General features: G+C 41.2%; 1 protein-coding gene across 1 annotated transcript in view; it reads left to right on the top strand.

Moving 5' to 3' along the window:
- FRAS1 (Fraser extracellular matrix complex subunit 1) overlaps window positions 1-26,364 on the top strand; it is a 195,434-nt gene that overhangs the window by 152,366 nt on the left and 16,704 nt on the right. The window contains exons 43-50 of the mRNA XM_021708269.1: window positions 3,734-3,890; window positions 5,821-6,021; window positions 7,896-8,083; window positions 9,137-9,412; window positions 11,687-11,919; window positions 16,382-16,542; window positions 18,490-18,704; window positions 21,467-21,617. Coding sequence (XP_021563944.1) covers window positions 3,734-3,890; window positions 5,821-6,021; window positions 7,896-8,083; window positions 9,137-9,412; window positions 11,687-11,919; window positions 16,382-16,542; window positions 18,490-18,704; window positions 21,467-21,617 — 1,582 coding nt within the window. The remainder of the gene's footprint in view (window positions 1-3,733; window positions 3,891-5,820; window positions 6,022-7,895; window positions 8,084-9,136; window positions 9,413-11,686; window positions 11,920-16,381; window positions 16,543-18,489; window positions 18,705-21,466; window positions 21,618-26,364) is intronic.

The raw sequence follows: 26,364 nt of genomic DNA, 5'->3' as shown, positions 1-26,364 counted from the left end.
CATCCAAGTGGACCCACACAGTTCGTTGACAATATTTATAATAATGTCATCTATTCCTTCTTTGTCTCCTACTTATATGTGTCTCATCGGTTTAACTTGGAAGTTTAGATGATATGGGACATGTTTGGACTTAGCAGAATCAAATGAGCAAGGTCTTCTCTTAATCTGAAGCTATGCCAGACATAAACACTCTTTACCGTTATCATTAGAGAGGAGGAGACTGTTCTCTAATGCTCAGACCCTGTCCCAGGGTAACATTCACCCCAGTATAGGACCAAAAAGGCAGATGCTGAACAGAGTAAAATTAGCGGAATATTCTCTTGGCAATGTACGTGAAAAGACAAGAAAAGAAAAGGCAAAGAAGTTCACTACTAAGTAGAGTTGTACCAGAATCAAAGCCTGCAGCCTCAGTGTATGCCAAAATGCTCATTGAATCAGAATCACATTGCCCCATGTTTGAATTCCACTTTCAGGTTAGTACTCACTGAGTCTGTGGTACCCCTTGGGCCATGGCACACATTCTCATTGTCCAGTACAAGATTGGTTTTGCCTATTTATTTGTTTTAATGGATCCCTATTCTTCAGCTACATTTACTTCCTTACTTATTAGCTTTTTGTGTATAGCGTATATCTCTTCACTTGCATTTGTTCTTAAGAAATGCGTGTTATTTTGTGCACATGATTTTAAATTTATTAGTTCTATTGTGTTATATCTTTTTCAGTCTTTTACAGTTTTTAGTCAGCAATGTGCCTTAAGATCTGGGCACGTTGCTTATGTGTATATCTAGTCTGTTGTGTCTAACTGTGGCATGGTATTTCATGGCATGTGTGTCTTCATTCGTTTGCATTGCTATAGGAAATACCTGAGGCTGGGTAGTTTATTAGGAAGAGAGGTTTCTTTGGTTCATGGTTCTGCAGGCTATACAAGAAGCATGGCACCAGCATCTGCTTCTGGTGAGGGCTTCAGGAAGCTTCAGTTCATGGAAGAAGGGTAAGAGGAGCAGGCGTCACATGGCAAGAGAGGAGGAAAGAGATAGGGGGAAGTGTCAGACTCTTCTTCACAACCAGATCTCGTAAGACTAAGAGTGAGAACTCACTCAGTCCTGTGAGGATGGCATCAAGCCATTCATGATCTGCCCCCATGTCCCAAATGCCTTTTACCAGGCTCCACCTCGAACAGTAGGATCAAATTTCAGCATGCGATTTGGAGGGTCAAATCTCCAACTATGAAACATGTGTCCACTGTATCTTACCCATGCTTGGGAGACACTGAGGAACTTCACTGATTATACCCAGGAGCCTCCCAACTCTCTGTCGCCATACACACCATGCTGTAGTACACACTCTCATACACACGTCCATCCTCACCTGAGTGAGAATTTCCTTGGTTTATACTCACAAGCAAAATTGCGGGACTGTAGGACATGCCTGTGCTTGTTCTAAATATGGTCTCAGAATACTTTCCAGATGTCACTGGAAGTGTGTGTGTGGGGGGGTGATATAACCCTATATCCTCTCCAATGTCAGCACTGCTCATCTTTTGAATATTTGCTATATATTCAAAGGATGCCTATAACGTTGCATCTCATTTTAATGTGTATTTCTCTGATTACTACTGTTTTATATGCCTATTAGTAGATTTCAAATATGCTTATAAGTTTATTTTTTTAGTCTTTGTTCTGTATTTAGTTATATTGTCCTTTTCTCACTGATTTGCAGTACTTTCTTGTATATCCTAAATATTAATTCCTTACCAGTTTTAGACAGTTTAGGTATTATAAACATCTTTTTTTCTTCTGTCACTTATCTATTACCTTTAACTGTGGTGTTGTTAACTGTGGTGTTCTTAATTGAACAGAAGTTTCCAATTTTTAGATAATCAAATGTAATTAACGTTTGTCTTATGATTAGTCCTTTTGAAGTTTAGCATAAGAAGAGCTTACCCATTGCAGATCACCCCAGATTATTCCTCTGTTCATCTTTACTACCAAAAAAAAAAGGGATAGTTTCTTTCTTTGGGGCTCTCATGTCATTTACACATTTATGACTCATAAAGGCCTGTCTTATATATTTTAGGGAAATTTTACTGGTGGCAGGTTGAAACGTGTTTTTTAAACCCTGCAAAATACTACAGATACAATCTCCAGCTTTGAGTCTACACGTCTGTATTTGTTTTAAGTTCAAAAGAGGATTATCTGCCTATCCAAGAGATAGTTTTTAATTTGATAAAATTATTAAGAAAACATAGCCTACTAGTCTATATGATAGTCTTTCATTGTACCTAAGCATACTTTGGGATCTTCTTTGTGTGTGTGGCTTGCTAAGCAGATGTCTTAGGAGCATGTTATCCCTAAAAGGTCTTTATTTCTTAACATCTGAAGAGTCATTCCTAAACTCATGCTTTCTATAAGGAATTATTATTACAAGAAAGATGTGGTAGGGAACACACACACATACACACACGCGCGCACACACACACACACACACACACACACACACACACACTCTCGACATTCTTTAGGGATTAAGACCTGGTTAGCAAGTTACACATGAGTGTTCACAGAGATACTCTCCTACCACTCAGTGTGACTTAGGGGGTGGGAGAGTGAAACCTCTTCCTACTCACTCTCGCTTTGTACTATAGTAGCACAGTGGGATTTAAAATGGTCCAACTGAAAATGTCCTACTTCATGTCATATGACTCTACTATTGAGGTCACTATGTTGTCTAAAGTGTTGTTACCTTATTTTATATTTTCTCATAAATACAATCCTCAGTAGAAGATACTCTATTTGAGAAGCACTCGATTTCTTTCCATCAAATAGGGGTTTGGATTGTGATCTCAGACGTTCCATACTCAGCAGTTTTCAGATGAGATACCATCTGGCTACAGATTTGAGAGCTCTTTAGCATTCAATCTATCTTTAGCCTAACACCAACCTTTCTTAGTTTTTTATAAGATGATTCCATTTTTACAAAGTAAAAGGAATATTCTTCAGCTCTCCAAGAAGCTTAATTAATATGTTAAATCCCAACCACTAAACATATGCCAATTGTTACATGTGCAGATTTGTTCAACAGCCCAGAAAAATGTGGGAAAGAACATATATGGTCTACAGGTGATTTTTAGTGGGTTATTTGTTTTATTGATCTTGGGGTTTTTTTGTTTTTTTAAGTTAAGCTCTCACTCTGTTCCCAGGCTGGAGTGCAGTGGCATGATTGCAACCTAAGCAAAGGCCTGCATGCAGGCAGCCTCGACTTTCTGGACTTGGGTGATCCTTCCACTTCAGTCTCCCAAGTAGCTGGGACTACAGGCGCACGCCACTATACCTGGATATTTTTTTAATGGTTTTGTAAAGATGAAGTCTCACTATGTTGCCCAGGCTGGTGTTGAACTCCTGGGTTCAAGCAATCAGTATGCCTTAGCCTCCCAAAGTGCTGGGATTTCAGGCATGAGCCACTGTGCCCAGCCTGATCTTGTTTTTTATAATTCATCACCATTCAAAATGGTCTGTAATATTCTAATACAAATCTCTACACATAGGTGGTTCCCACTCAGGAATGGACTGTTGCATTTATACCTTATATTTTTTGAATAAAACTGTTTGTGTCCTTTTGAATTCGTGTTGACTCTTTGATGCTGCAAAGAAGAAAAATCATTTTTCTAGGAAAACCAAGCAAGTTACTGATGTCTTGCTGCACATTTTAATCTGTCTTGTTCCATTGGTTCTAGGTGAAGAACTGTACTGTCTATATCCATGATGACTCCATGTTTGAGCCAGAGGAACAGTTCAGAGTCTACCTTGGCCATCCTCTGGGAAACCACTGGAGTGGAGCTAGAATTGGAAGGAACAACATGGCCACCATCACCATATCCAATGACGAAGATGGTAACAGAAGAAACTGCCTTTACTACTCTTAGGTTGATGGGATGTAAACTGATATTTTACTAATGTAATGATTAGTGGTTTGAAAAATGAAAGTGCAGTAAGAGTGCCTGCCGATAACAATCTCTGAATATTTAGATAAAATGTTGGCAGCAAGCAACGACCCTCTACAGATCTCCAACAAGTTCATGGGTATTTTTACACTCATTATTCCCTATCACATTGCCAAGAAATATGGAATGAGTGCAGTTAAAAGCTAGGACAGAAGTGCTAAGACAGAGAATAAAGAAAATTTAAGTCGCTGCAGCTCAGGAGCAATATTGGAAATACAGTTGGAATCAGTTGAATCCAATGAACTGATTTAAAACACTGCCACCTTCCTGGAAAAGTGTAATTTCTCAGTGTTCTTCTCTAATTGATTTGGCCTACTAACCTAAAGAACCTTAAGCTCTCTAGTCAGTTGTTAGCCAAGAGTGACCCAGGCACCAGGGAAGACACAATCTTTCAAATTGGGACATCATTGTTTTACTAAAATAGAAATTTCAGCAAGTGAATGGATAATAATATTATAAATAATAATAGTTGATTCTTATTAAATATGTAGAATATACCTATTTTATTTATATTATTTTATTTAATCTTGGAAGTAATCCTTTGAGATTGGTGTTATTATCCCTATATTATAATCCTTTGAGGTTGGTGTTATTCTTCCCCTGAAGAAACTGTACCTCAGCAAAGTTATACCACTTGCATTCTTAGTTACACAGGTATACAAAGCAAAACTGGATGTGAACCTTATTGTATCTGACCCTAGAATCTATACTTTTAAGCACTGCTAGAGGTTTTTTTAAGGTAAATGAGAAATCAGGAACTAACTTGGACATTGGGTAAAATAAGAGAAGACAGTCTTGAAGCTGAATTAGTCTTTTAACTGAGGAGACTCAGATTCACATCCCAAAGTGAACCTCTCCTAGGCATGCAGAAAACACATGATTAAGGCTCAGGCTTACACTGTGTTAAAGCAAACCTCCATGCTGTCAAAGAGCATTCTTACTGAAAACTCTCAAATGAGACTGATCTACAATTAGAGAGATTTGACTTTCTGAGAGAAAAAGAGAATGAAACATAGAGTTTAGAAATTTCTGCAGTATTCTATAATATACTAGAAATGGCATAAAATGTATAATTGCTCTCAATTTTTAAATCTTTTTATCTCACTCTCTCTACCATCACCATTATACCTTCCCCATGAGATATAATAGAAAAGAAGTCATGATTTGAATATTTTCGTAAAAATCAATATATTATTATTAATCATTTCCTCACCATAAGAATAGGACCTCAAACCAGACTGTGTCCCTTGAGTTTTCCTGTCAGTCACTGAGAGCACCCATACTTACCTGTGAGAGGTGAGGAAAAGCTGAGATGGGTAAGAGCACTGGGAGGGGATATCCAACAAACTAGTGATAAGTGAGGACCTGGCAAATCTAAGTAGTATAAAAATGAGAAATTATAAACTTCAGAAATTCATAGCTGGTAGGTAAAAAGCTGATTCATTCAACAGATATTTATCAAGGGCCTACTATGCCTCCGTTCTTGATAAATTGTGCAAATTTAAAAACAGTCTGTGAACTATAGTGCCACGATGGGAATATCGTGCATTTCAAAGTCACTAAAATATCTCCCCCATTATATTGCATTTAATAAGGAACATGTGAGAAGTAACACCTACAGGATCACAAATGCATTTCTTTTTCCCAAGCATTGCTTAGCAGTAAATACTGGGAGAGTTGTAGGACTGCGAGCCATGCTGCCTTTGTACTGTTAACTAGTGTGAACAGTTTCCTCTTGTCATTATAAGGCGTGTTCCTGGGAGTCTGGATCCTCTGTGCTATTCTGACTTGCTCTGGTTTTCCTACCCATGTTTCCTTAGCCCCCACCATTGAGTTTGAAGAAGCTGCATACCAAGTCCGGGAACCCGCAGGGTCGGATGCCGTTGCAGTTCTGAACATCAAGGTGATCCGCAGAGGGGACCAGAACAGGACTTCCAAGATCCGCTGCAGCACGCGGGATGGGTCTGCCCAGTCTGGTGTGGATTATTACCCCAAGAGCCGTGTCTTGAAGTTTAGTCCTGGTAATTGAATGCCAACTGCCATCTGCGGGTTTACTTAATAAAGAGACACTTATCCTGTATTTAGAGAATGGACTGAGCAGGGAAACAAAAAGAGGAATGCAGTAGTTCCAACAGTATCAAGTGTAAGCACACATTTGAGATTGCAGGTAAAACTTTTAATTAATAAAAATGGCAAGGAAAAATAACACAGGTCCCTGACTTCAGAACATGCTGGGTGTTTTGTTTCATTTCTTTTTTTTTTTTAGTTTTTAATTTTTAGTTGTTAATTTTGAAGATGTAGGGTACAATTCAGGGTTACATATACAAATGTTCATTATGCAGGTACCCTTGTTGATGAGGTGTCCCCCACTCCCCTGGCAGTTTCCCACTACTGTCAATCCCATCCCCACCTCCATACCCCCTGGCAGTTTTCAACTACTGCCAATCCCTTTCTTATAGTATTATGATAATTGTTCAAGGTCCGCCTATGAGTGAGACCATGTGGTACTCAGTTTTTTGTTTCTGTGATAGATCACTCAGTATTATAGACTCTAAATTCATCCAAGTTGCTGCAAAGTTCATAATTTTTTTGTTTCAATTCAAAGGATTTTGTGTTAGCCTAAGATCTGATTGAGTGATAGGAGCATTTGATTAACACACACACACACACACACACACACACACACACACACACACACACACACAACACACACACGACTGTCATCATTCAACAAACACTGTTACAAAGCACAGTGATGGGTCCTTCAGAGATTACTAAATTCTGGAAGGCACAGTTCCTGTGTTCAAGATATTTAACACCTACTAGGAAATGGGATACCCCATTATGGGCTTTCCAAAAAAAGGTTTATCCAAGAAAGAGATACAGAGATGAGTTGGAGAAAGAGAGAGGTGAGATTCCGGTCCCATCAAGCTGATGCATTAATTCGATGGGGTAAATAAGACAGGGAAAATGTTGCATTGTAGGCTAGGTTGTTTCATGACTTCCCAGAGCAGTGTAAAGTGAAAGAGTGGACTGGATCCCAGCACCACTTGTGAAGTAGCCAGGGATGGGCAAAGGTGTGAGAAGGACTTTTCAGAGCTGTCTTGGCAAGTGGAGGGAGATAATGACTCCCTCAGAAGGTACGAGGGTTGGAGGGAGAGAGGTCTCTGTGCATCTCTTTCATCTTGGTGGGCCTTTAGAGGACTTTCGGCTTATCCCATGTGTGTCTGCAAAGGTAGATGCCCTTCTTCCAAAGCTGCACACAAACCTGCCTTCCTTTTTTCTGCAAAAGGATCTGAGGAAAGATAGGTCTAGAAGTCACCTAGCCCAGATGTCTGTAGGAGAGGAAAAAGGAGACCCGATTCCACCAGGAGTATTTGCACTTTTAGAGACTCATTTTACCAGAAAAGAAGAGGAATCTGCAAGATTCAAACCCTCACTCTGTCCAGGCCACTAAACCTCCACATTATCATCTTTGCAGAAGCCTGTCTGGCAAGTGACCTCTAAACTTTGAAGGATATCTGTGTGTGTAACCACTTATAGCCAAACGGGAGCACATGCATAAGTGCAAGGGGGAAAGAGAAATTAAGCAAAAAACTCGTAACCAGGGTGAAGTGTATATTGGATCATAGATTTTTATTACTGCCAGCCAGTGTCAGGCTGTGGCTATTAATTCTCATCTGGTGTTGAATAGTAAACCTACACAGGTGAAACTTGGCCTGTGGAGCAGGTTCCTTACCTGAGATTGGGTGAGGTGATGAACAGCCACAGCATCTGTAGACCCTCTGACTAGCAGGGGCACAGCTCCACGTGACTCCAGACAGTGCCAGCTTGTGCTCTCAGGTGCATTGTCTGACAAGGTCTTTGTTCTCTCTCTGTCCTGTCCTTCATGCAGGTGTGGATCACATCTTCTTTAAAGTCGAGATCCTGTCCAATGAAGACCGGGAATGGCATGAATCTTTCTCTCTGGTCCTTGGCCCCGATGACCCGGTGGAAGCAGTTCTCGGGGATGTAACTACAGCCACAGTGACAATTCTAGACCAAGAGGCGGCAGGGAGCCTCATCTTGCCAGCGCCACCCATTGTGAGTTACCACTTTTATGTCCCAGTGAAGGATAGATGAGAGTGTGCGAGTAGTAGGACTTGCAGCTCTGCCTTATCCTTCTCACATAGTGGTTCTCAACCAGTAGCGATCTCACCCCCACTGCCCTCTTCTGAGGACTGTGGTCAATGTCTGATGCATGTTTGGTTGTCACAGCCATCACTCTGAGTGATACTATCGTCCAGTGGGTGGGAGCCAGGATGCTGCTAAACATCCTACATGCACAGGGCAGCCCCCAACAACAACAGAAAAAAATTATATGGCACAAATATCAGCGTAAGACCAATCGAGTTGATTATCTCAGCCTGGTCAAGACAAAAAGTGTAATAAAATTGACTTTACTTCTTGGGTGGCACCGGAAGAGTAAGAAGGTCATACTACCTCATCTCAGTTATCTCACACACTCACCACACACATAGAATCAAGTATCTGCAGAAATGTAGTACTAGGTTTCCCCACACAGGATGAACAGAACAAATGCACTGCCTTTATAGTTGAGAGGAAAATGCCTGGAGGGTGCCAAGGAATGTTTAGCCCAGATCAGGGAAGCAGTCAGAACAGGCCTTCTAACCTCATAAACTATACTCTTATCTTCTGGAAGAGAAGGATTATTTCAAAATGCGGCTCTTCCTTGACCCTGGAAGAAACACACTAAGTCTAGTTACTCTTATTTTGCCAAATGTACTACTGTATACCATTGACAATTTAATGTAACTTTAAAGTAGCACCTGCCATTGGTGATACAGCTTTGGTTCTAGTGTGCAGGAAAATTAAAATGTTTTTCACGTGAGTGATAGGGCTCTGATTTAAGAATGAGACTAAGAGGGTCATAAAGCTTTAGCCCAGGCAGTAGGATCTCCTGCACCATGATAGAGCCACAGTATCTTTTAGGAGTGCCTGGCAAAGAATTAAAGAACTTATCTTGCTGTATTTTACAGATTCCCTGGATGTGAAGAGACATTGTGGGGAAGGGAGCCTTAGTTCTCTGACCTTCCTGATACCCAACCTGGGCTAAAGTTTTGTTGCTCTTTGCAGGTGGTCACGCTTGCTGACTATGACCATGTAGAAGAAGTCACCAAGGAAGGTGTGAAGAAGGCCCCCTCCCCAGGCTACCCGCTAGTGTGTGTCACTCCCTGTGACCCCCGTTTCCCCAGGTATGCCGTCATGAAGGAGCGCTGTAGCGAGGCCGGCATCAACCAGACATCCGTGCAGTTCAGCTGGGAGGTGGCTGCCCCCACCGATGGCAGTGGTGCCCGCTCTCCCTTTGAAACCATCACTGACAACACACCATTCACCAGCGTCAACCACATGGTAGGTCTGGGGGCCTGGGCCTGGGTGGCAGGGCAGCAAACTGGTGTTGCTCTCTGTTACTCAGATGATCAAACTCCTTGAGGTTCGTGCATGGTGTTTGGAATAAAACAAATGAGTGAGTGCACACAGTACATACACAGTGTTTTTCTTTTCATATATTAAAAAAAAGGTAATGTGGTGTCATAGAAAGAAAACAAAACTAGTAGTCAGACCTGTTTACAGATCCTGACTCTGCCTTTTTTCAACTAAGTGGTATTAATAGGTTGCTTAACCTCTCTAGTCTCAGTCTCCTGATCTGCAAAATACTATTTCTTCTGCTTCATCATTTGATAAGGTCAATGGACAAATGTGATCTATAAATGAGAAAGTAAATCAAAGATTCCAGGTAGGTACCATTGATTGCTATTTTATTCATATATCTTCAATCATCCAATAAGTATTAGGATATCCTCTCCTTAAGGACTTGGACCTGGGTCTGTGCTACATTTGTATAATGTGGTAGAAATGTGGCCCAAAATGTCCAGCACATTGATGACACATAGCAAGGTCTGATTTTTTTTTTTTTTTAAAGAATAAAACAGTTATTCAGTGCTCAGCATTTTACTATGCTCTGTGGGAGGCCATGAAAAGAAGTCCCAGGCAGTTGCCATCCTCAGAGTGCTTGAAGACCAGTCCCCTCCCCAGCAGAGCAGTGAGCCATAGGAGAACTAGAAGCTTTCCCAGGGTTCGGAGACAGCCTGCAGGGGTTCTGCGCATCACACGAATGAAGTTTGCTCTCTTCCGAAAGAGAACCAAAAGCAGCTGCAATTCAGGCTCAGCACAGTGCTGGATGTGTAGTAAGCATTCAATGATCTTTGACTGAAATTAGTTCACTGAATAGTCTTGGAAATCAGAGCTTTCTTTTGGATGAATTGCTCTAGATTTTCTTGTTCTTCCCACAGTTTGCTCCCACTGTAACAAAAGTCTCACTGGGATGGAACAACAACAGAGGAAAGCCATTAGACCAAGGTGGGAGGCTTCAGGCAAAGCAGGTCTCATATCCATGGTTTTGGACGCAGCTTATTCAAAAACACTAGGAGACCCTTTCTTTTGCAACATAACCAAGCTCATAGTTAAAACATCTCTATTGTTAAAAACTCAGAATGGCAAGATTTGGCAGCTTGTTGTTTCATAAGCATCTATTTTTCTGTTCACCAAAGTCATAATCAGGGTTTGGTCTGATTTGAGCCAAATATACATTTTTAACAGATAACAAATGTATGACTTTATGCTTCAGTTTTCTTTCTATTGATGAACTGAAGAATAATACCTTTTACCCTAGTTTCCTTTGCTTTGTCTTTATTTCTTCAATTATTTATTTAATACTATTGTATTATATGCCTTCTTTTAAGATGCCTCAAATCCCTTCTGGAGTAAGTCCGTGTATATATAAATAAATAAAGCATTGGCAGCTAATTTTAAAAAGTTTAATGGGAAAAAAGTCTTTAATTTTTAATGGACTTCAATGGAAATTGTTTTCATGGGTAGAATTTATAAGTTTGTGAGATTGTTTTGTGGGTGGTCTGTGGCACACAGAACTACTAATTAATTTTCTTGTTATGTACTTCCCTGTGTATATATACAATGATCTAAAGAGTCCTGGTGACCTACATTGACTCTGCATAGATTGAGTTAAGCACTCTTATGGCTTTTGTATGTCTGGGAACTTAAAGACATCTATAGAAAGGCCTTCAAGTCTGGGAGGTGTCAGAGGTTGAGATCTCAATTTCAAGTCTGTGTGTTATTATAACTCTTGCAGTATGTGTGGTCACTGGGTGGGGGGATGGGATGAAGGGAAGAGAGCAGTAGGATAGAGAGAAATGAGAACTCTTGAGAAGGAAGCATCCCTCCACTGTCTCCTGACATTCTACTCTCAACAACAGTGACTTGGAAGACAACTAGTCTTGCTGGAACGTCTGAAAAATAGTTGGGTACTCCTTATGCTGAGTTTAATATATAAAGGGAGCAATGCCATCCATCGTAATCAGTCATCTGTGGACTCTTGCTCCGCATCTGTCTACTTCATTGTCTGTCTTGCTCCCTTAGGTTATACGTACTCACAGCTCTGTCCTAGTGCCTGGTTCATGTTTGAAAGTCAATAATTATGTGATGAGTTGATGGATGGATGGATGGATGGATGGATGGGTGGCCTTCACAGCTACCCTCACACCAGACAGTATAAGGAGCTATTTAAGTAGTATACTCATATCTGCGATAATTTATTCTTCCCGATAGGTCCTGGATAGCATTTACTTCAGCCGGAGGTTCCATGTGCGTTGTGTGGCAAAAGCTGTGGACAAAGTGGGCCATGTGGGGACGCCCTTACGGAGCAACATTGTTACCATTGGAACAGACAGTGCTATCTGCCACACTCCTGTGGTGGCTGGGACATCCAGAGGCTTCCAGGCTCAGTCTTTCATCGCAACCTTGAAATACCTGGACGTCAAACACAAGGAGCATCCAAACAGGTCAGTCAGGCAGTTGGCACCTCCCACCATGCATGGGTAGAGTGAATCTTGGGTATCTTTTGTGTGTTTTCCAGGGACTGATCGATGAATGATGCTTTTGCAAGGTAAAAATGTGGTGATGAAAGCTTCAAAAAAAGTGTAAATCCTCAGCAGTCAGCAGTCCCTCAAGTTCTGGCCCCTTGCCTGTCTTCCTAGCCCCCTCTTCCTCACCTTCTCATTCTCACCTGCCAGTCTGCCCCAGTCAGTCACAAGTAGCCACCCAAGGGCTACAGACTTTTAAGTTGCATAGCTGTCCCCTGTCATTCCTCTAATGCTCCTCCACACCTCTCACTTGCTGTAGGTAATTCCCATTGTGCTCATGGCATCTCTTCTGGGAACATTTCTGTCATGTCTCCCAGTTTAACTTGGAGAGTCTTCCTGCAAGCACTATCCATGCTTATTTCAGAGCACATCATCACTCATTCTCTCCATCCTGTAGGAGACAGCCATACCCGAAGGGCAGAGACCTGGTTATTTATGTTGCATGTCCTCTGCCTAGTACAGTGCTTTTTGGCACCTGGAGGCACTTGCTAAATATCTGTTGAACAAATGAGTGATAACGTTGCATGAGCTATGAGTCATCGGACTTACTTTTCCCTATGCCACCATGATTTGGATGGGAGATGGATATTTTCTTTCTTTTTTTAAAAGATGTGGGTTACAATTCAGGGTTAGGTATACAAACGTTGATTATGCAGGTACCCTTGTTGATGAGGTGTGCCCTTCCCTCCCCTAGGAGTTCCATTCAACTTCTAATCCCATCCCCCGTCACCTGGCAGTTTCCCGCTACTGCCAATCCCTTTCTTATAGTATTATGATAGTTGTTCAAGGTCCGCTTAAGAGTGAGAAATATGGTACTCTGTTCTTTGTTTCTGTGATAGATCACTGAGTATGATCGACTCTAAATCCATCCAAGTTGCTGCTAAGTCCAAATGTTTGTCCTTCTTTATGGCTACATAATATTCCATTGTGTATATGTACCACATTTTTTTTTTATCCAGTCCAGCTTTGATGTGCAGCATGGTTGATTCCATGTTTTTGCTACTGTGACTAGAGCTGCAACAAACAGACATGTGCAGGTATCTTTTTTGTAGAATGATTTGAGTTCCTCTAGGTATATTCCCAGTACGGAAATTGCTGGATCATATGGAAGGTCAATTTCTAGTTCTTTCAGAAATCACCACACTGTCTTCCAAAGAGGTTGCGCTAGTTTGCATTCCCACCAGCAGTGTAGAAGCGTTCCTTTGTCTCCACTTCCTTGCCAGCATCTGTTGTTTGTTTTATTAATGATGGCCATTCTTACTGGGGTTAGTGGTATCTCAATGTGGTTTTGATTTGCATTTTTCTAAAGATGAGTGAGGCTAAGCACTTTTTCATGTGTCTAGTGGCTGCCCGTATATCTTCTTTTGAGAAGTGTCTATTCATGTCTCTTGCCCACTTTTAATGGGACTGTTTGGTTTTTTCCTTTTGGCATGTTTGAGTTTCTTGTAGATCCTAGATGTTAGACCTTTGTCAGATATACAGTTAGCAAATATTTTTTCCAGTTCTGTGGGCTGTCTCCCTGCTCCCTTGATGGTTTCTTTTGCTTTGAAGAAGTTCATCAGTTTGATGAGGTCCCACTTGTCTATCTTATTTCTTATGGTATGGACACTTAGGGTTCTGATCAGAAATTGATTACCAGTTCCAATTTCCATAAGGGTGTCTCCTACATTTTCTAAGATTCTTATAGTTTGAGGTTTTCCATTTAGGTCTTTGATCTACTTAGAGTAAATTTTTGTGTGTGGTGATAGGTAGGGGTACTGTTTCAATCTTCTGCATGTGATCAGCCAGTTTTGCCAGCACCATTTACTGAATAGGTTCTCCTCTCCCCAGTAGTTGTTGTTGGAGTCTTTATTAAAGATGAGTTGGTTAAGAGATTGAGGCTTTGCTTCCAGAATCTTCATCCTGTTCCATTTGTCTATGTGCCTGTTCTTGTATCAATACCAGGCTGTTTTGATTACTGTAGCCTTATTGTAAAGTTTGAAGTCTGGAAGTGTGATACCTCCTGCTTTGTTTCTTTTACTAAGGATTGTTTTGGCTACTCGTGGTCGTTTACGTTTCTATATGAATTCATGTGTTGTCATTTTCAGGTCTGAGAAGAATGATGTTGATAACCTAATGGGTATTTTGTTGAATCTGTAGATTGCCTTTGGTAGGATGGACATTTTAACAATGTTGATTCTTCCTATCCATGAGCATAAAATATTTTTCCATTTGTTTGTGTCTTCTTGGATTTCTTTGAGCAGTGTTTTGTAATTCTCATTGTAAAGGTATTTCACTTCTCTGGTTAGGAAGATACCAAGGTATTTCATTTTTTTCTGGCTATAGTGAATGGGATTGTGCTTTTAATTTGGGTCTCTACCTGCTTGCTGTTGAGGTATAGGAATGCAACTGTCTTTTGCATGTTTATTTTGTACCCTGAGACTTTGCCAAAGTCCTTTATCAGTGCAAGCAGGTTTTTGACAGATTCTTTTGTATTTTCAAGGTATAGGATCATATCATCAGCAAAGAGGGATAACTTGACTTCCTCTTTTCCTATTTGGATACCCCTGATTTCCTTCTACTGTCTAATTGCCCTAACTAGGACTCCCAACACAGTGTTGAACAAGAGGGGTGAGAGTGGGCACCTTATCTTGTTCCAGTTTTCAGGGGAAATGTTTCCAGTTTCTGTTCATTTAGCAACATGTTAGCTGTGGGTTTATCGTAGATAGCACTTATGATTTTGAATGAGGTATGTTCCTTCTATACCTAGGTGTTTGAGGGTTTTTATCAAGAAGTGATGCTGGATTTTATCAAAAACTTTTTCTGCATCCTATGATATAATCATGTGGTTCTTGTTTTTACATCTGTTGATGTATTCAATTACATTTATGGTCTTGTGAATGTTGAACCAGCCTTGCATCCTGGGGATAAAGCCTACTTGGTCATGGTGAATGATTTTTGAGATGTGTTTTTGGATCCGATTTGCAAGAATCTTGTTGAAGATTTTTGCATCTGTGTTCATAAGGTATATTGGCCTATAGTTCTCTTTTTTTGTTGGATCTTTACTCAGTTTGGATATCAGTGTAATGTTAGCTTCGTAATATGATTTGGGGAGAATGAGATGGATACTTTCATTTTTGCATACCAAAAAAGAATTTGTGTATGCTATATATAGTTAATAAACATTATAGTATTGAAGTGTGTCTTTTTATGAACAAGTGAATTCAGAGAAATGGGTTTCTTGGCATGAATAAAACAGGTTTGAATGTAGGCCCAAGAATATGCAAATTCTTCTTTTTTTACCAGCAGAATAAAATTTACTTTTGTTAAAGAGTAGTAATAGAAGTGCCCGAGGCACTACAGATCCCTTCCTAGAAAAAGGACCGTCCTCTTCATATGCAAATCTCTGGTTCCTCTTAAAAATGTTACTCTTTGCTCAGAGACATGAACCTTAGAAATTCAAAACACACCTTCAATAAACATGCACAAAATTTAAACAGATACCATGAAAGCAACACAGCCCATAAGTACAGTTCTGTTGTATCACAGTCTTACCCGATCTTTCTTAAGCTTGTTTTTTTCTTAAAATTGTACACTGTGTGCTCTGGGGAAACAGAAGGATGCTCCTTGTACTCACAGTGGGGAGGCAAGGTAAACAGAGTCTGAAAACAAATGAGAAGTAGCAGCCAATATGAATCAGTCGCAGACTCCTTGGTACAATGGCTGTCTAAGCAGCCAACATGGATCAGTTGCACACTCCTTGGTACAAGGACTGTCTAAGTGCTGAGGATGGAGGTCACAGGGCAGCACTCTGCAGACTGAGGCAAGGAGGGCCAGAACTGTTGTGTTGATGGTACTTAGCGGGAGAAAGGAGAGCAAAGCGTATTCTCAGTAGCGAAAGACGATATGAATAGCGGGATGGTGTAATTTCTAAGATATTTGGCTAGGAAGAGAAATTGGCCTCAGAGTTTAAAAGCACCACGATATCCTTCTGACTCAAGCAAATGCTTAAAAAAATTATGGGTCAACCCTATCCAACTTCCATTCACTGTGAAAAAGCAGGGGAGCAGCTTTGACTCTTGAGGATTTTAAAGATTCCATTGAAAGCAAAAGAAAACCTTTGAGTGATTTGTGGTTGTGATGTTATCTTTTCTTGTGTAGAAAAAAAAAAATCTATGATTCCTGATTACTATCATCTTGAGTTTGGAGGATCTCTTAGAGGAGAAAAACGGCAGCACATGTCCATCCACTCCCCTCAGTTCAGCTAGAAACCCTACATGGGAAGCATCAAGGAAAATAATTGGCTGCTCACTGGTGAAGACAAATTAGGTGATGAGAAAGAATTGCCATTGACTTTTTTTGACATGCAACTCAACACTTATTTCTGCCCTTTTATGCCTAGGATCCACATTTCAGTGCAGATCCCACACCAGGATGGGATGCTGCCCCTCATCTCCACCATGCCACTGCACAACTTGCATTTTCTGTTGTCCGAGTCCATCTACAGACACCAGCACGTCTGCTCCAACTTAGTCACCACCCATGACCTGAGGGGTATCTCAGGTAAGGAACGGTTTCGGACTGGCCTCTCCATGCCAGCTCAGTGCTGGGACTTTCATGATGTGACTGAGTGAGGAGGACTCTGCTTTTCATCTTGTGGTTTTCAGGATCTGCTTATTGGTGGTTTTCCTTCCTGGCATGCAGCCAACAGGCAGCTCAGACAATGAAGTGAGTAGGAAAAACAAGGACTTTGGAATCAGACTGGCTTAAGTTCAGATCTGCATCCCATGGTCTGTAGGACTGAGCAAGCATAGCTAAACCTCTCCAAGTCACTGTCATCTACAACATGAGACTAGCAATTGCAACCAGCCAAGGCGAGGTTTAAGTGCACTTATGTCTTTAAAGCACCTACTGTGGTGTGTTCTAGTGAGAGTGTTGGATCTGTGCCCCAAGATCCCATCATAGCAGCATCTTTAGAAAGGTGAAGTGCAAGTATGAGTTGTCATGTGGTGGGTTATCTGAGAGCAGGAGCTGAGATGGAGTTTGGGCATAAGCTGTGTATTAGGAACTGATGCCTGTTGAAGAAAAGCGGGGGTCAGCATTGGGCAGAGGAAGAGTCATACTGCAATGCAGACTGACAAAGCCACACTGGCTGTGCCAGGGGGCTATGGAGAGATGGATTCTGTTTCAGCCAAATGGCTAGACCTTGCTGGCCTGCCCTGCTGCGTCACCTAATGCAGGCTGCCCCAGCAAGGGCATGACCTTGTGCTGGGCCGCCCTTTGACTGATGCAGATTCAAGGAGTGACAGCTGAGGCAGCGCATTTCCTTGTTCATCACAGTCGACGTTTCACTTTACAAAGAACCCTGTCCATTTCCATTTACCTTAGCAAGTTCACATGGAATGCGTGTTTCCTGTCTTCACAACTGATGAATCATTTAACAGTGTTTTTAAAAACTGAAATACATTCATATGCTCTTTCATATTCATTAAGCATTCCTTTTGGTTGTGATGGTCTTAATACAGTAGGAATTCGTTGAGCATAAATTATTTGTAAATCACTGTTTCCCATGAAAGTTTAATTGGTCCACAATGATGCTTGTGGAAAAAGCACACTATATTTAAAGACTGAAATTTTGCTCCTCTTCCTACTTAAAAACAATTACATTCATGTCAGCTGAGTAGCTGGTCCTCATGGGACAGAGGGCCAGGCACTAGGGTCAAACATTCTAAGAAATGCATTAACTCTTTAAAAATACTACAGTTGCTTTTAGTACTATAAAAACTTTGACCTTAATATTCTAAAATTGTATCTGTATTCAACTCTCTTCTGCATAAAGGTCTTTCTTAATTTAGAACCATTTACTTGCTTGGCAGCATTTGAGCCAGTGATTTTTGTCTGTGGCAGGTGAGGGTTAGCCAAGCATCATTAGAGAGTATTTACTCATCAACATAAAATTTAAAAATTTCCCCCAGGAGTTCAGAAACCAATAGAGGGAGAAGAGGTGGTCTGATATATATCTGCTGGGTTTTTATAAAAGCTATTTTTTAAGTCAGTCTTAAAATAATGACTCATCAATGAATGACCCATATAGTAGACCCATTTCTTTGGGACTGGTAGTAAAGTGTGTGATGCACAGGAAACCTGTTTCTTCAGGACTGGTAGTAGAGCATGTGACACTGGACCCAACTTGCAGTGTGACAGCCAGAGCATCAGGGTGTTTCCTTCCTGAGTTCTGCCTTCTTCATTCACTCATTATTCACTCATCTTTTCTTCTCTGGTTCCTGTGGTCTCTTAGTGGTGGAACCCTCCATTCACACCTGGCAATCGCAGTTCACAAGCAGTGACAAGCCCTTCTCACATTCTTAATATGCATGGGGGGCCTTGAGTCACTCTAGTAATCAGGTCTGGACTGAAAGCCTCTTGTGTCACAAGGGTGCAGTCCCCTCCCACCCAGCCTCTGGGCATCACAGACCAAGTGACCGCTCCCTACTCCTTCCTCCCCAGCAGAGGCAGGCTTCCTGGGTGACACAGGCTATGACAGCACCGCCCTGGGGCCTGGTTATGACCGCCCCTTTCAGTTTGACCTCAGCGTACGGGAGCCAAAGACCATCCAGCTCTACAGACACCTGAACCTCAAGAGCTGTGTGTGGACCTTCGATGCCTACTATGACATGACCGAACTGATCGACGTCTGCGGGGGCTCCGTGACTGCTGACTTCCAGGTGGGTGCTCCTGGGCATCTTCGGCTGTTGCACGAGTGTGTTCCCAAGCTGGTTTGCATGCACAGGGGTACTCCTGGGCTGGTCTGTGGCTGTGCGCACATGGGTGCTTCTGGACATCTGCAGCTGTGTACACGGGGGTGTTTCCAGGCTGGTCTGTGGCTGCATACACAGGGGTGCTCTGGGCTGGTCTGCATGCACAGAGGTGCTCTGGGCTGGTCTGTTATACACATGGGTGCTCCTGGCCTGGTCTGTGTGCACAGGGATGCTCCCGGACTTGTCTGTGTGCATGTGGGTGCTCCCAGGCTGGTGTGTGTACACAGAGTTACTCCCGGGCTGGTCTATGTGTCCAGCCTTGTCTGTTCCTGAACTGAGCCAACCAACTCATAGAGTCTTCCTTATAAGTCCCTCAACCAAGATTTTGGCAGCATTGTGCTTAGATGAAGCCCCCAAGTCCTTTAGATCAAGTTAATGTGGACAAAAAAGTATGCTCGTTTATATAAAACATCTGATATTTATTTTTCTGGATATATGTATTTTTCTCTCTGCATATATTTTGAAAGGCAAAAAGATTGACATTTGTTGATAGGGTTATTACTACATACATGTGGTCTCTTCCCCACCTGGGAAGATGAATCGGCATGGCAGGTGGTGCACCCCGTCTCCCAAAACAAGAAGAGCACTGTGTCCTAAGTACTGTGGACACACCATTGCTCATTGTTTAAAACACTTTATTTCATACCTAATCCCAACTTACAACCCTTGCAAAAATAGACACTTTTACAAATATTAGACAAATTGCAAATATTCCATTAGACATTAGTGCCAATGGAACATTTTACAAAAAGCCAGAGTCATAGAAGTGCAGCTATACCCAAGGGCCAGTGAGACCAGACTAACCCATTAAATTAAAGACAAGTGCTCTACAGTTGTGAGCAGTTATCTCAATTAGCTAAAAACTAGTTAGATGTTTGTTCTCATTTCAAAGCAGGTTTGACCGCACTGAAGGAGGAAATGTGCAGAGGCATTTAGAGTAATCATTTGGGAAAAGTAACTGATGAAAATGTGTTGTTTTCCTTGTGATGCCTGTCATCCTGTAAACACTACTGCCACCTACCGAGTAGGATTTTAAGGTGCCCTGAGGTTTTCTTTCTGTTTCTGCAGTTGCATAACCTACAATCACTTTGGAAATGCAAAGCCTTGTGATATGTTCCTCCCCTGCCCTCTCAAAAATTAATGATCTCTGTTCTTTATGATTTTGCCCCAACTATATTTTTTGATTTTTTTTTGTTTAGAATATGCTTAAATATCTCAAAGACAAGGAGTTCTTAAATGTATCCCACTTTTTAAACCAACACAGAAAATATATATGCATGGAAAGATCTCACTGTTATCTGTTTTTTTTCAAAATAATTAAAGCCGTTGGTGTGTGGTGGAAATAATATGGAACTTACAATCAAGGCCTACTATTATACCTTTCTCTATGGAATATCAGTAGACTTGGACAGGCATAACTTCTCTGAACCTCATCTCAAACTATGACTAATAATCTCAACAAGGAAAGGTACCTAGCACAGTATATCTGGCAGTAGGTCTATGTAGCAAAACCTGTGTATTAGGGGTAGAACATGGTGTGAGATCCAGATAAAATCTGGAGATATTCTTTAAAAAAAAAAAAAGATATGTCAAAAAGATTTTGTAATGAATATGGAGTTAGTAGATTCTTTTGAAAAAGTCAACATCGAATTTTAAGTCCCACAACTTTGAACATTAAAAAATTATTTTGAAAAATATTGCTAAAGCATTTGGCTCATTCCTCAATTCTCCAAAGATATACTTTACATTGTATTTTCAAACAAAAGAAAAAAATAAATCCCATGGTATACTGTAGTATTCAGCCAATGGCAAAATGAAATTGTTGTCAACTATGCTTTTTTGTTAGAAAACAAATATATATATGTTTATGTCAGAAAATTTTTTTAAAAATTAAAAATGAGTAAACCAACTTCCCCTCACACTCAAATACACAGAGTTGCCCTGAAAGCTTCTGCTAATATTTTATATTTTCAGCTAATTTTTATTCACTGCATAGTAAAACAAAAATGATTGGGCCAAATTAATAGGAGTAACTAAGGAACCCCTTAGAAGAACTGTTCCCCAGAAAGTGTGATATGCTGCCTTTTCACAGTACTGAAGTCTGTGCAGCTCTAGGCTGTCATTGGTAAGTTTCCTAGAAGTGATTTCCAGAGCCCACGACCTAGATTGTGGAGCAGATGAGAGCACTATAATCACTAAAACATCCAAGTCAGGCCCACATTCAGCCCCAGCGTCCACACTTCCTGATGATAATTGATCCAGACTTCCCTACAAGTTATTGGCAAATGCTCAATGGATGGAGCTTGCACTGAATTGTGGACCTCAGGCCCACCAGGTGAATCCCTTATGAATAACTGTGATATCTTAAAATTTCCGCCAAGGCTTCTGGCAATCAATAATGGAGGCAAAGCTCCTTCTCACACTTTGAAAATGTTCTGGAAAGCCTTCAGAAAAGCTCTCGCACATCACTCTGTCTAAAGAAGCATCCTGGCCACTTTGTATCCCCTTGCTTATTTTTTTAATAATTAAATGTAGTCGTAGGCACTTGATTAATAACTGCCGAATACATTCATGACTAAATGAGTGAACCGAAACTGAACCGAGATGTGACGATTGTGCACCTTTCCATCCTGGAAAGAAATGACTCTGTGCCTGCTGTCTCCTGGCAGGTGAGAGACTCTGCGCAGTCATTCCTGACAGTGCACGTGCCTTTGTATGTCTCCTACATCTACGTGACAGCCCCCAGGGGCTGGGCCTCCCTGGAGCACCATACCGAGATGGAGTTCTCCTTCTTCTACGACACTGTTCTCTGGAGAACAGGTATGCCCATTGACAACTTAACCATCCCCATCTTACACTAAAGCAAAATTAAAAGAAATAATGAAACTGCAACTTTTAATGATAACTGCATTCCTCATCATGTTGTCCTGTACACAAAGAGAGGGACCATTTGGGCCAAGTGCAGTGACTCACGCCTATAATCCCAGCACTTTGAAGGCCAAGGTGGGAGGAGTACTTGAGGCTATAGGGGTTTGACACCAGCCTGGGTAACATGGCAAGACCATGTCTCTACACAAAAAAAAAAAAATTTTTTTTTAAGTGGGCCACCTCAAGTCTGGAACATGTACAGATATGTGGTTTCCGAAAAAGGATGATGTCCATCTGTCCTGACGCTTGCAGGTCTCAGCCCAGATGGCTAGGACCCAAAGTAGAGGACAGCCACTGACAAAGGGCTCTACCCTGCCCATCAGGGATTCAGAGGGGTGTGTGTGGCTTTGGAGTACAACTGATATAATGTTCATGTCCTCCTCGTTGAAAATAGTACGATTCATACTGTTGACAAAGCAAAAGGATCTTTAGATAAGTTGCATGGAAGTGGAACAATATGTCAAGAACACTTGGCGTAGTCATGTCAGTGGCCCGCTTGATTCATATGGCATGGGTTTGGCTCTTTTATTTCATCCTCAAAAGCAAGGATTTAAACTCTGGGGACTTTCGGCCTGCAATGAAGAATTTTTAGGATGACCTTCCCCTCATCTCCATCCTTGTCCTCTTGGAGAGCAGCCCCCTATGGATTGGACAGGAGGTGACCTCTCAGCTAGGAACTCACGCCTTACTCCTACTCAGTGTCTTGCCCTACCCGCCTCTCCCACTCCTTCCTCATAAATGCCCCCACGATTCTTGGTTGTTTTTTGTTGTTGTTCACAGTTTTTTCCAAGCTGGACACTGTCAACTGAATGTTGTTTCTCTTTCCATTTTCATTGTCCTGTATCAAACATTTCTCCAAACCTATTCCTCCTTCTGTTCCTACTCTCCTTTCTCCCCTCTCTAGGAGTGATGTGCTTTATCTGAGGCAGAGATACTAAAAAGCTAGACATTTTCTTTAGCTGGGGTTTCATCTCCAGTAATTGAAACTACAGTTGTCAAGATCAGCCCAGGCAACTTGGCAAGATCTCGTCTCTACAATAAATCAAAAAATTAGCTGGGTGTGGTAGCGTGCACCTATAGTTCCAGCTACTTGAAATGCTGATGCGGAAGAACTGCCAGAGCCTAGCAGGTCAACACTGGGGTGGCCGTGAGTGTGCCACTGTACTCTGGCCTGGGCGACAGAGTGAGACTCCAACTCAAAAATAAAGTACAGTTGTCCTTCAGGACCCATGCAGAACTGGCTCCAGGACTTCCCACTGACCCCAAAATGCAAGGATGTGCAATCTCTGATATGAAAGGTGTCATATCTACATATAACCAATATACATCCTCCAATATATTTTAAATCAGCAGCCCCCAACCTTTTTGGCATCAGGACCAGTTTCATGGAAGACAATTTTTCCACAGACTGGAGGATAGGGGTATGGTTTCGAGGTGGTTCAAGCATGTTACATTTATTGTATACTTTATTTCTATTATTATTACATTATAATATATAATGTAATAATTATTATATAACTCGCCATAATGCAGAATCAGTGGGCGCCCTGACTTGTTTTCCTGCAACTAGACGGTCCCATCTGAGGATAATGGGAGACAGTGATACCTGAAGTGTGTTGCTATGTCTAGTTTACTCCATAATCTCATTTTGGTTACTGTCAGTGCAGAAAACCCTGAGTCATAAAGATAGGATGTTGAAAATGGAAGCAGACTTTTCAGTGCTTTTGTGGCAATCTCAGGATATTCCTCTCTTGACTTTAATCCAGAATGTCTGGAGATTTGAAGTTGTCTCAAACATTCTTTTAAGACCACCGTCATTAGCGATCTCAAGTAGTTGATCCTCTTCTAGCATGGACAAAGTCAGTTCACCTGGCTTATTCACAAATGGGTCACAGATCCATTCCTTCCCAGTTCAGGGGTCTTTTGTAGTTGGAAAGTAATGCTCAAACTCTTGAAAGCTGAGAAAGGTGATCATGCACCAGCTGGAAGAAAGAAGGTCCTGACTCAATCTCTTTCAAAATCTCTGCTAACGTTTGAAACATACTAAAAATCCCAATGTTCACTCGTCGACCCCATAATTCCAGTTTGGCTTTGAATGTAGTCTCTTTATCTGCTGACTCGAACACAGTTGTTGTTCTCCCCTGAAATGACAAGTTGAGTTCATTTGAGCTGCTTGAATATGTCACACAAGTAAGCAGGTTTTGCAACCCATTCTGTGTCATTGAAATGTGCTGCCAGTGGTGATTGTTTTTCCAGAAGAAATCTCTGGAGTGGCTCTCATAATTCAAAAACTCTGGCCAGTGATCTACCTTTAGAAAGTCATCTTACTTCTGTGTATAAGGGAAGACGTGTGTGCTCTGCATCCATCTCCTCACAGAGCTACATGAACAGATGTGAGTTAAAGGCATGTACTTTAATGTGGTTGATCATTTTAATCACATCCTGAAAAACTGCTAAGTTCAAAATTGTTAAATTCAGGTGAAATTTTTCAGCTACCCAGCATTTCTCCATGGATGACACAGTACATAGACTCACATTCAGAAGTGACCTCTTTGACCCAAGTAGTGAAACCAGAAAGCCATCCAGTTATAGCATCTGCTCCATCCATGCATATACTGATACAAAATGACCCATTCAGTTTTCTTAATATGTAATCATTCAAAGACTTGAATAGTCCTTGCAGCTGTGGTATTGGGTGGCAACAAAAGTGGCATGCTCTCATGCACACCTTCCTGAAAAGTATATTGCACAAAAACAAGTGTTGTTGCCTTGTTGTCAACATCGGTAGACTCATCAACCTGGATTGCATACCACAACTCGTTAATCCTCTCTAACAATTGTGCCTCAATATCCTCTACTCTTTCATTAATTTGTCTAGTCATGGTACTAGCCGAAAGAGAAACATGCCACCTTTTGAACTGCAACCTCTTCATGACAGATGTTCTTAGCAGCAGTCAGTATCACTCTTTACCAGTAGTAAAGGGATTCTTAGCTTTAGTAATGCCATTAGCCATTAAGAATGATGCTCTCAGTACAGACACATTTGATGAAATGATGGCCTTCAATAGTTGTTTCTGTTCTTTGTGTGTTCACATTTTTTTCTCTTGAAAAACTCCAAAGGCTTGTCATTTAATGTTGGGTGCTTGGTCTCCATGTGGCAAAACAGTTTTGAAGGTTTCATGGTGTCATTGGATAGACAGTCACCACATAATATACAAAGCAGGCTTGAAGAATGTGAATCACTTGTTGCAATGAGACCATAATTGAAATAGGATTCTTGGTATTTTCTTTTAAACACAGCTTTCTTTTGGTTGACAGTCTTAGAGTCTCATCATTGGGTCTTTTCCCCTTTTCAAAGGTCTCCAGTGACATTTGTTTTTTACTCATTTTGACTAGGGTTAGTTTGTGGGCTTACCAAAACTGTGACTGAGACAAGTGTACAGTACAGGAAAGAGGTGCAAATGGAAGTGGTAAATAAAATAGTGAGTGGGCCACACACAGACTAAAATAAGCGTCAGATTCTGACTCAAAACCTGCCACCAGATGCAGCTATATAAATGAAGTACATCAGCTCACTTGCCACTCACTGATACGGTTTTGATATAAGTCTGCAAGCAATTGATTCATTATGGTCTCTGTGCAGTCAAACCTCACTGCTAATGTTAATCTGTATCTGCAGCTGATCCCCAGTGCAAGCGTCACTGCCTCAGCTCCACTTCAGATCATCAGGCATTAGATTGTCATAAAGAGTATACAACCTAGATCCCTTGCATGCACAGTTCACAATAGGGTTCATGCTCCTATGAGAATCTAATGCCACCGCTGATTGGACAGAAGACAGAGCTCAGGCGGTAATGTCAGTAGTGAGAACAGAAATTAAGCTTGGCTCACTCACCTGCTGCTCCCTCCTGCTGTGCAGCCTGGCTGCAACAGGTCACAAACTAGTACTGATCCACTGCCCAGGGTTGAGGACCCCTGCTTAAATATTCTCTAGATTATTTATAACACCCAATACAATGCAAATGCTATGTAAATAGTGGTTATACTGTATTGTTTAGAAAATAATAATGACAAGTAAAAAAGTCTACACATGTTCAGTACAGATACAATATTTTTTTCTAATATTTAGATCTGAGGTTGGTTGAATTCACAGATGCAGAACCCATGGACACTGAGTATGACTGGATAGTCCTTTCTTCTGTCAAATGACTGACACTGAAATCATTTATTTGCTTTATATTTCTTATAGGGAAATGATGCCAGAAGCTTTGCCCACACTTTGAACCAAGTAATTCCTGAGCTTTGGTTTTTGTTTTATTTTGTATCAACTTTATTTTCTCCTCTTTGGTTACCTTTTGGTTTTGGTCTTTTGGAACACATTGGGGACCAGGACTGCAGTTACCTTTATTGAAGCCACAGCTTGTTTGTGTTATGCCATTTACCACTGCCTTCTACAAGCTTTCCTTTAATTTTCCTTTGGCTTGAGTACTAAGTGTAGCCACCAGGACTGTGTTTATGGTTCCATTAAATCCTGAAAGGGTGAGGAAAAGAAAATATGGTATGAAGCAGATGTACAGTAACCACATTCTGGTGTAAAGTTTGACAGTGAAACATTTTAAGTTTTTTTTTTTTCTGCTGA

This window comes from Carlito syrichta, unplaced genomic scaffold (genome assembly GCF_000164805.1).
Source record: "Carlito syrichta isolate Samal-C Ts95f unplaced genomic scaffold, Tarsius_syrichta-2.0.1 Scaffold135687, whole genome shotgun sequence".
NCBI lineage: Eukaryota > Metazoa > Chordata > Mammalia > Primates > Tarsiidae > Carlito > Carlito syrichta.
This window is presented reverse-complemented; position numbering and strand designations above follow the sequence as displayed.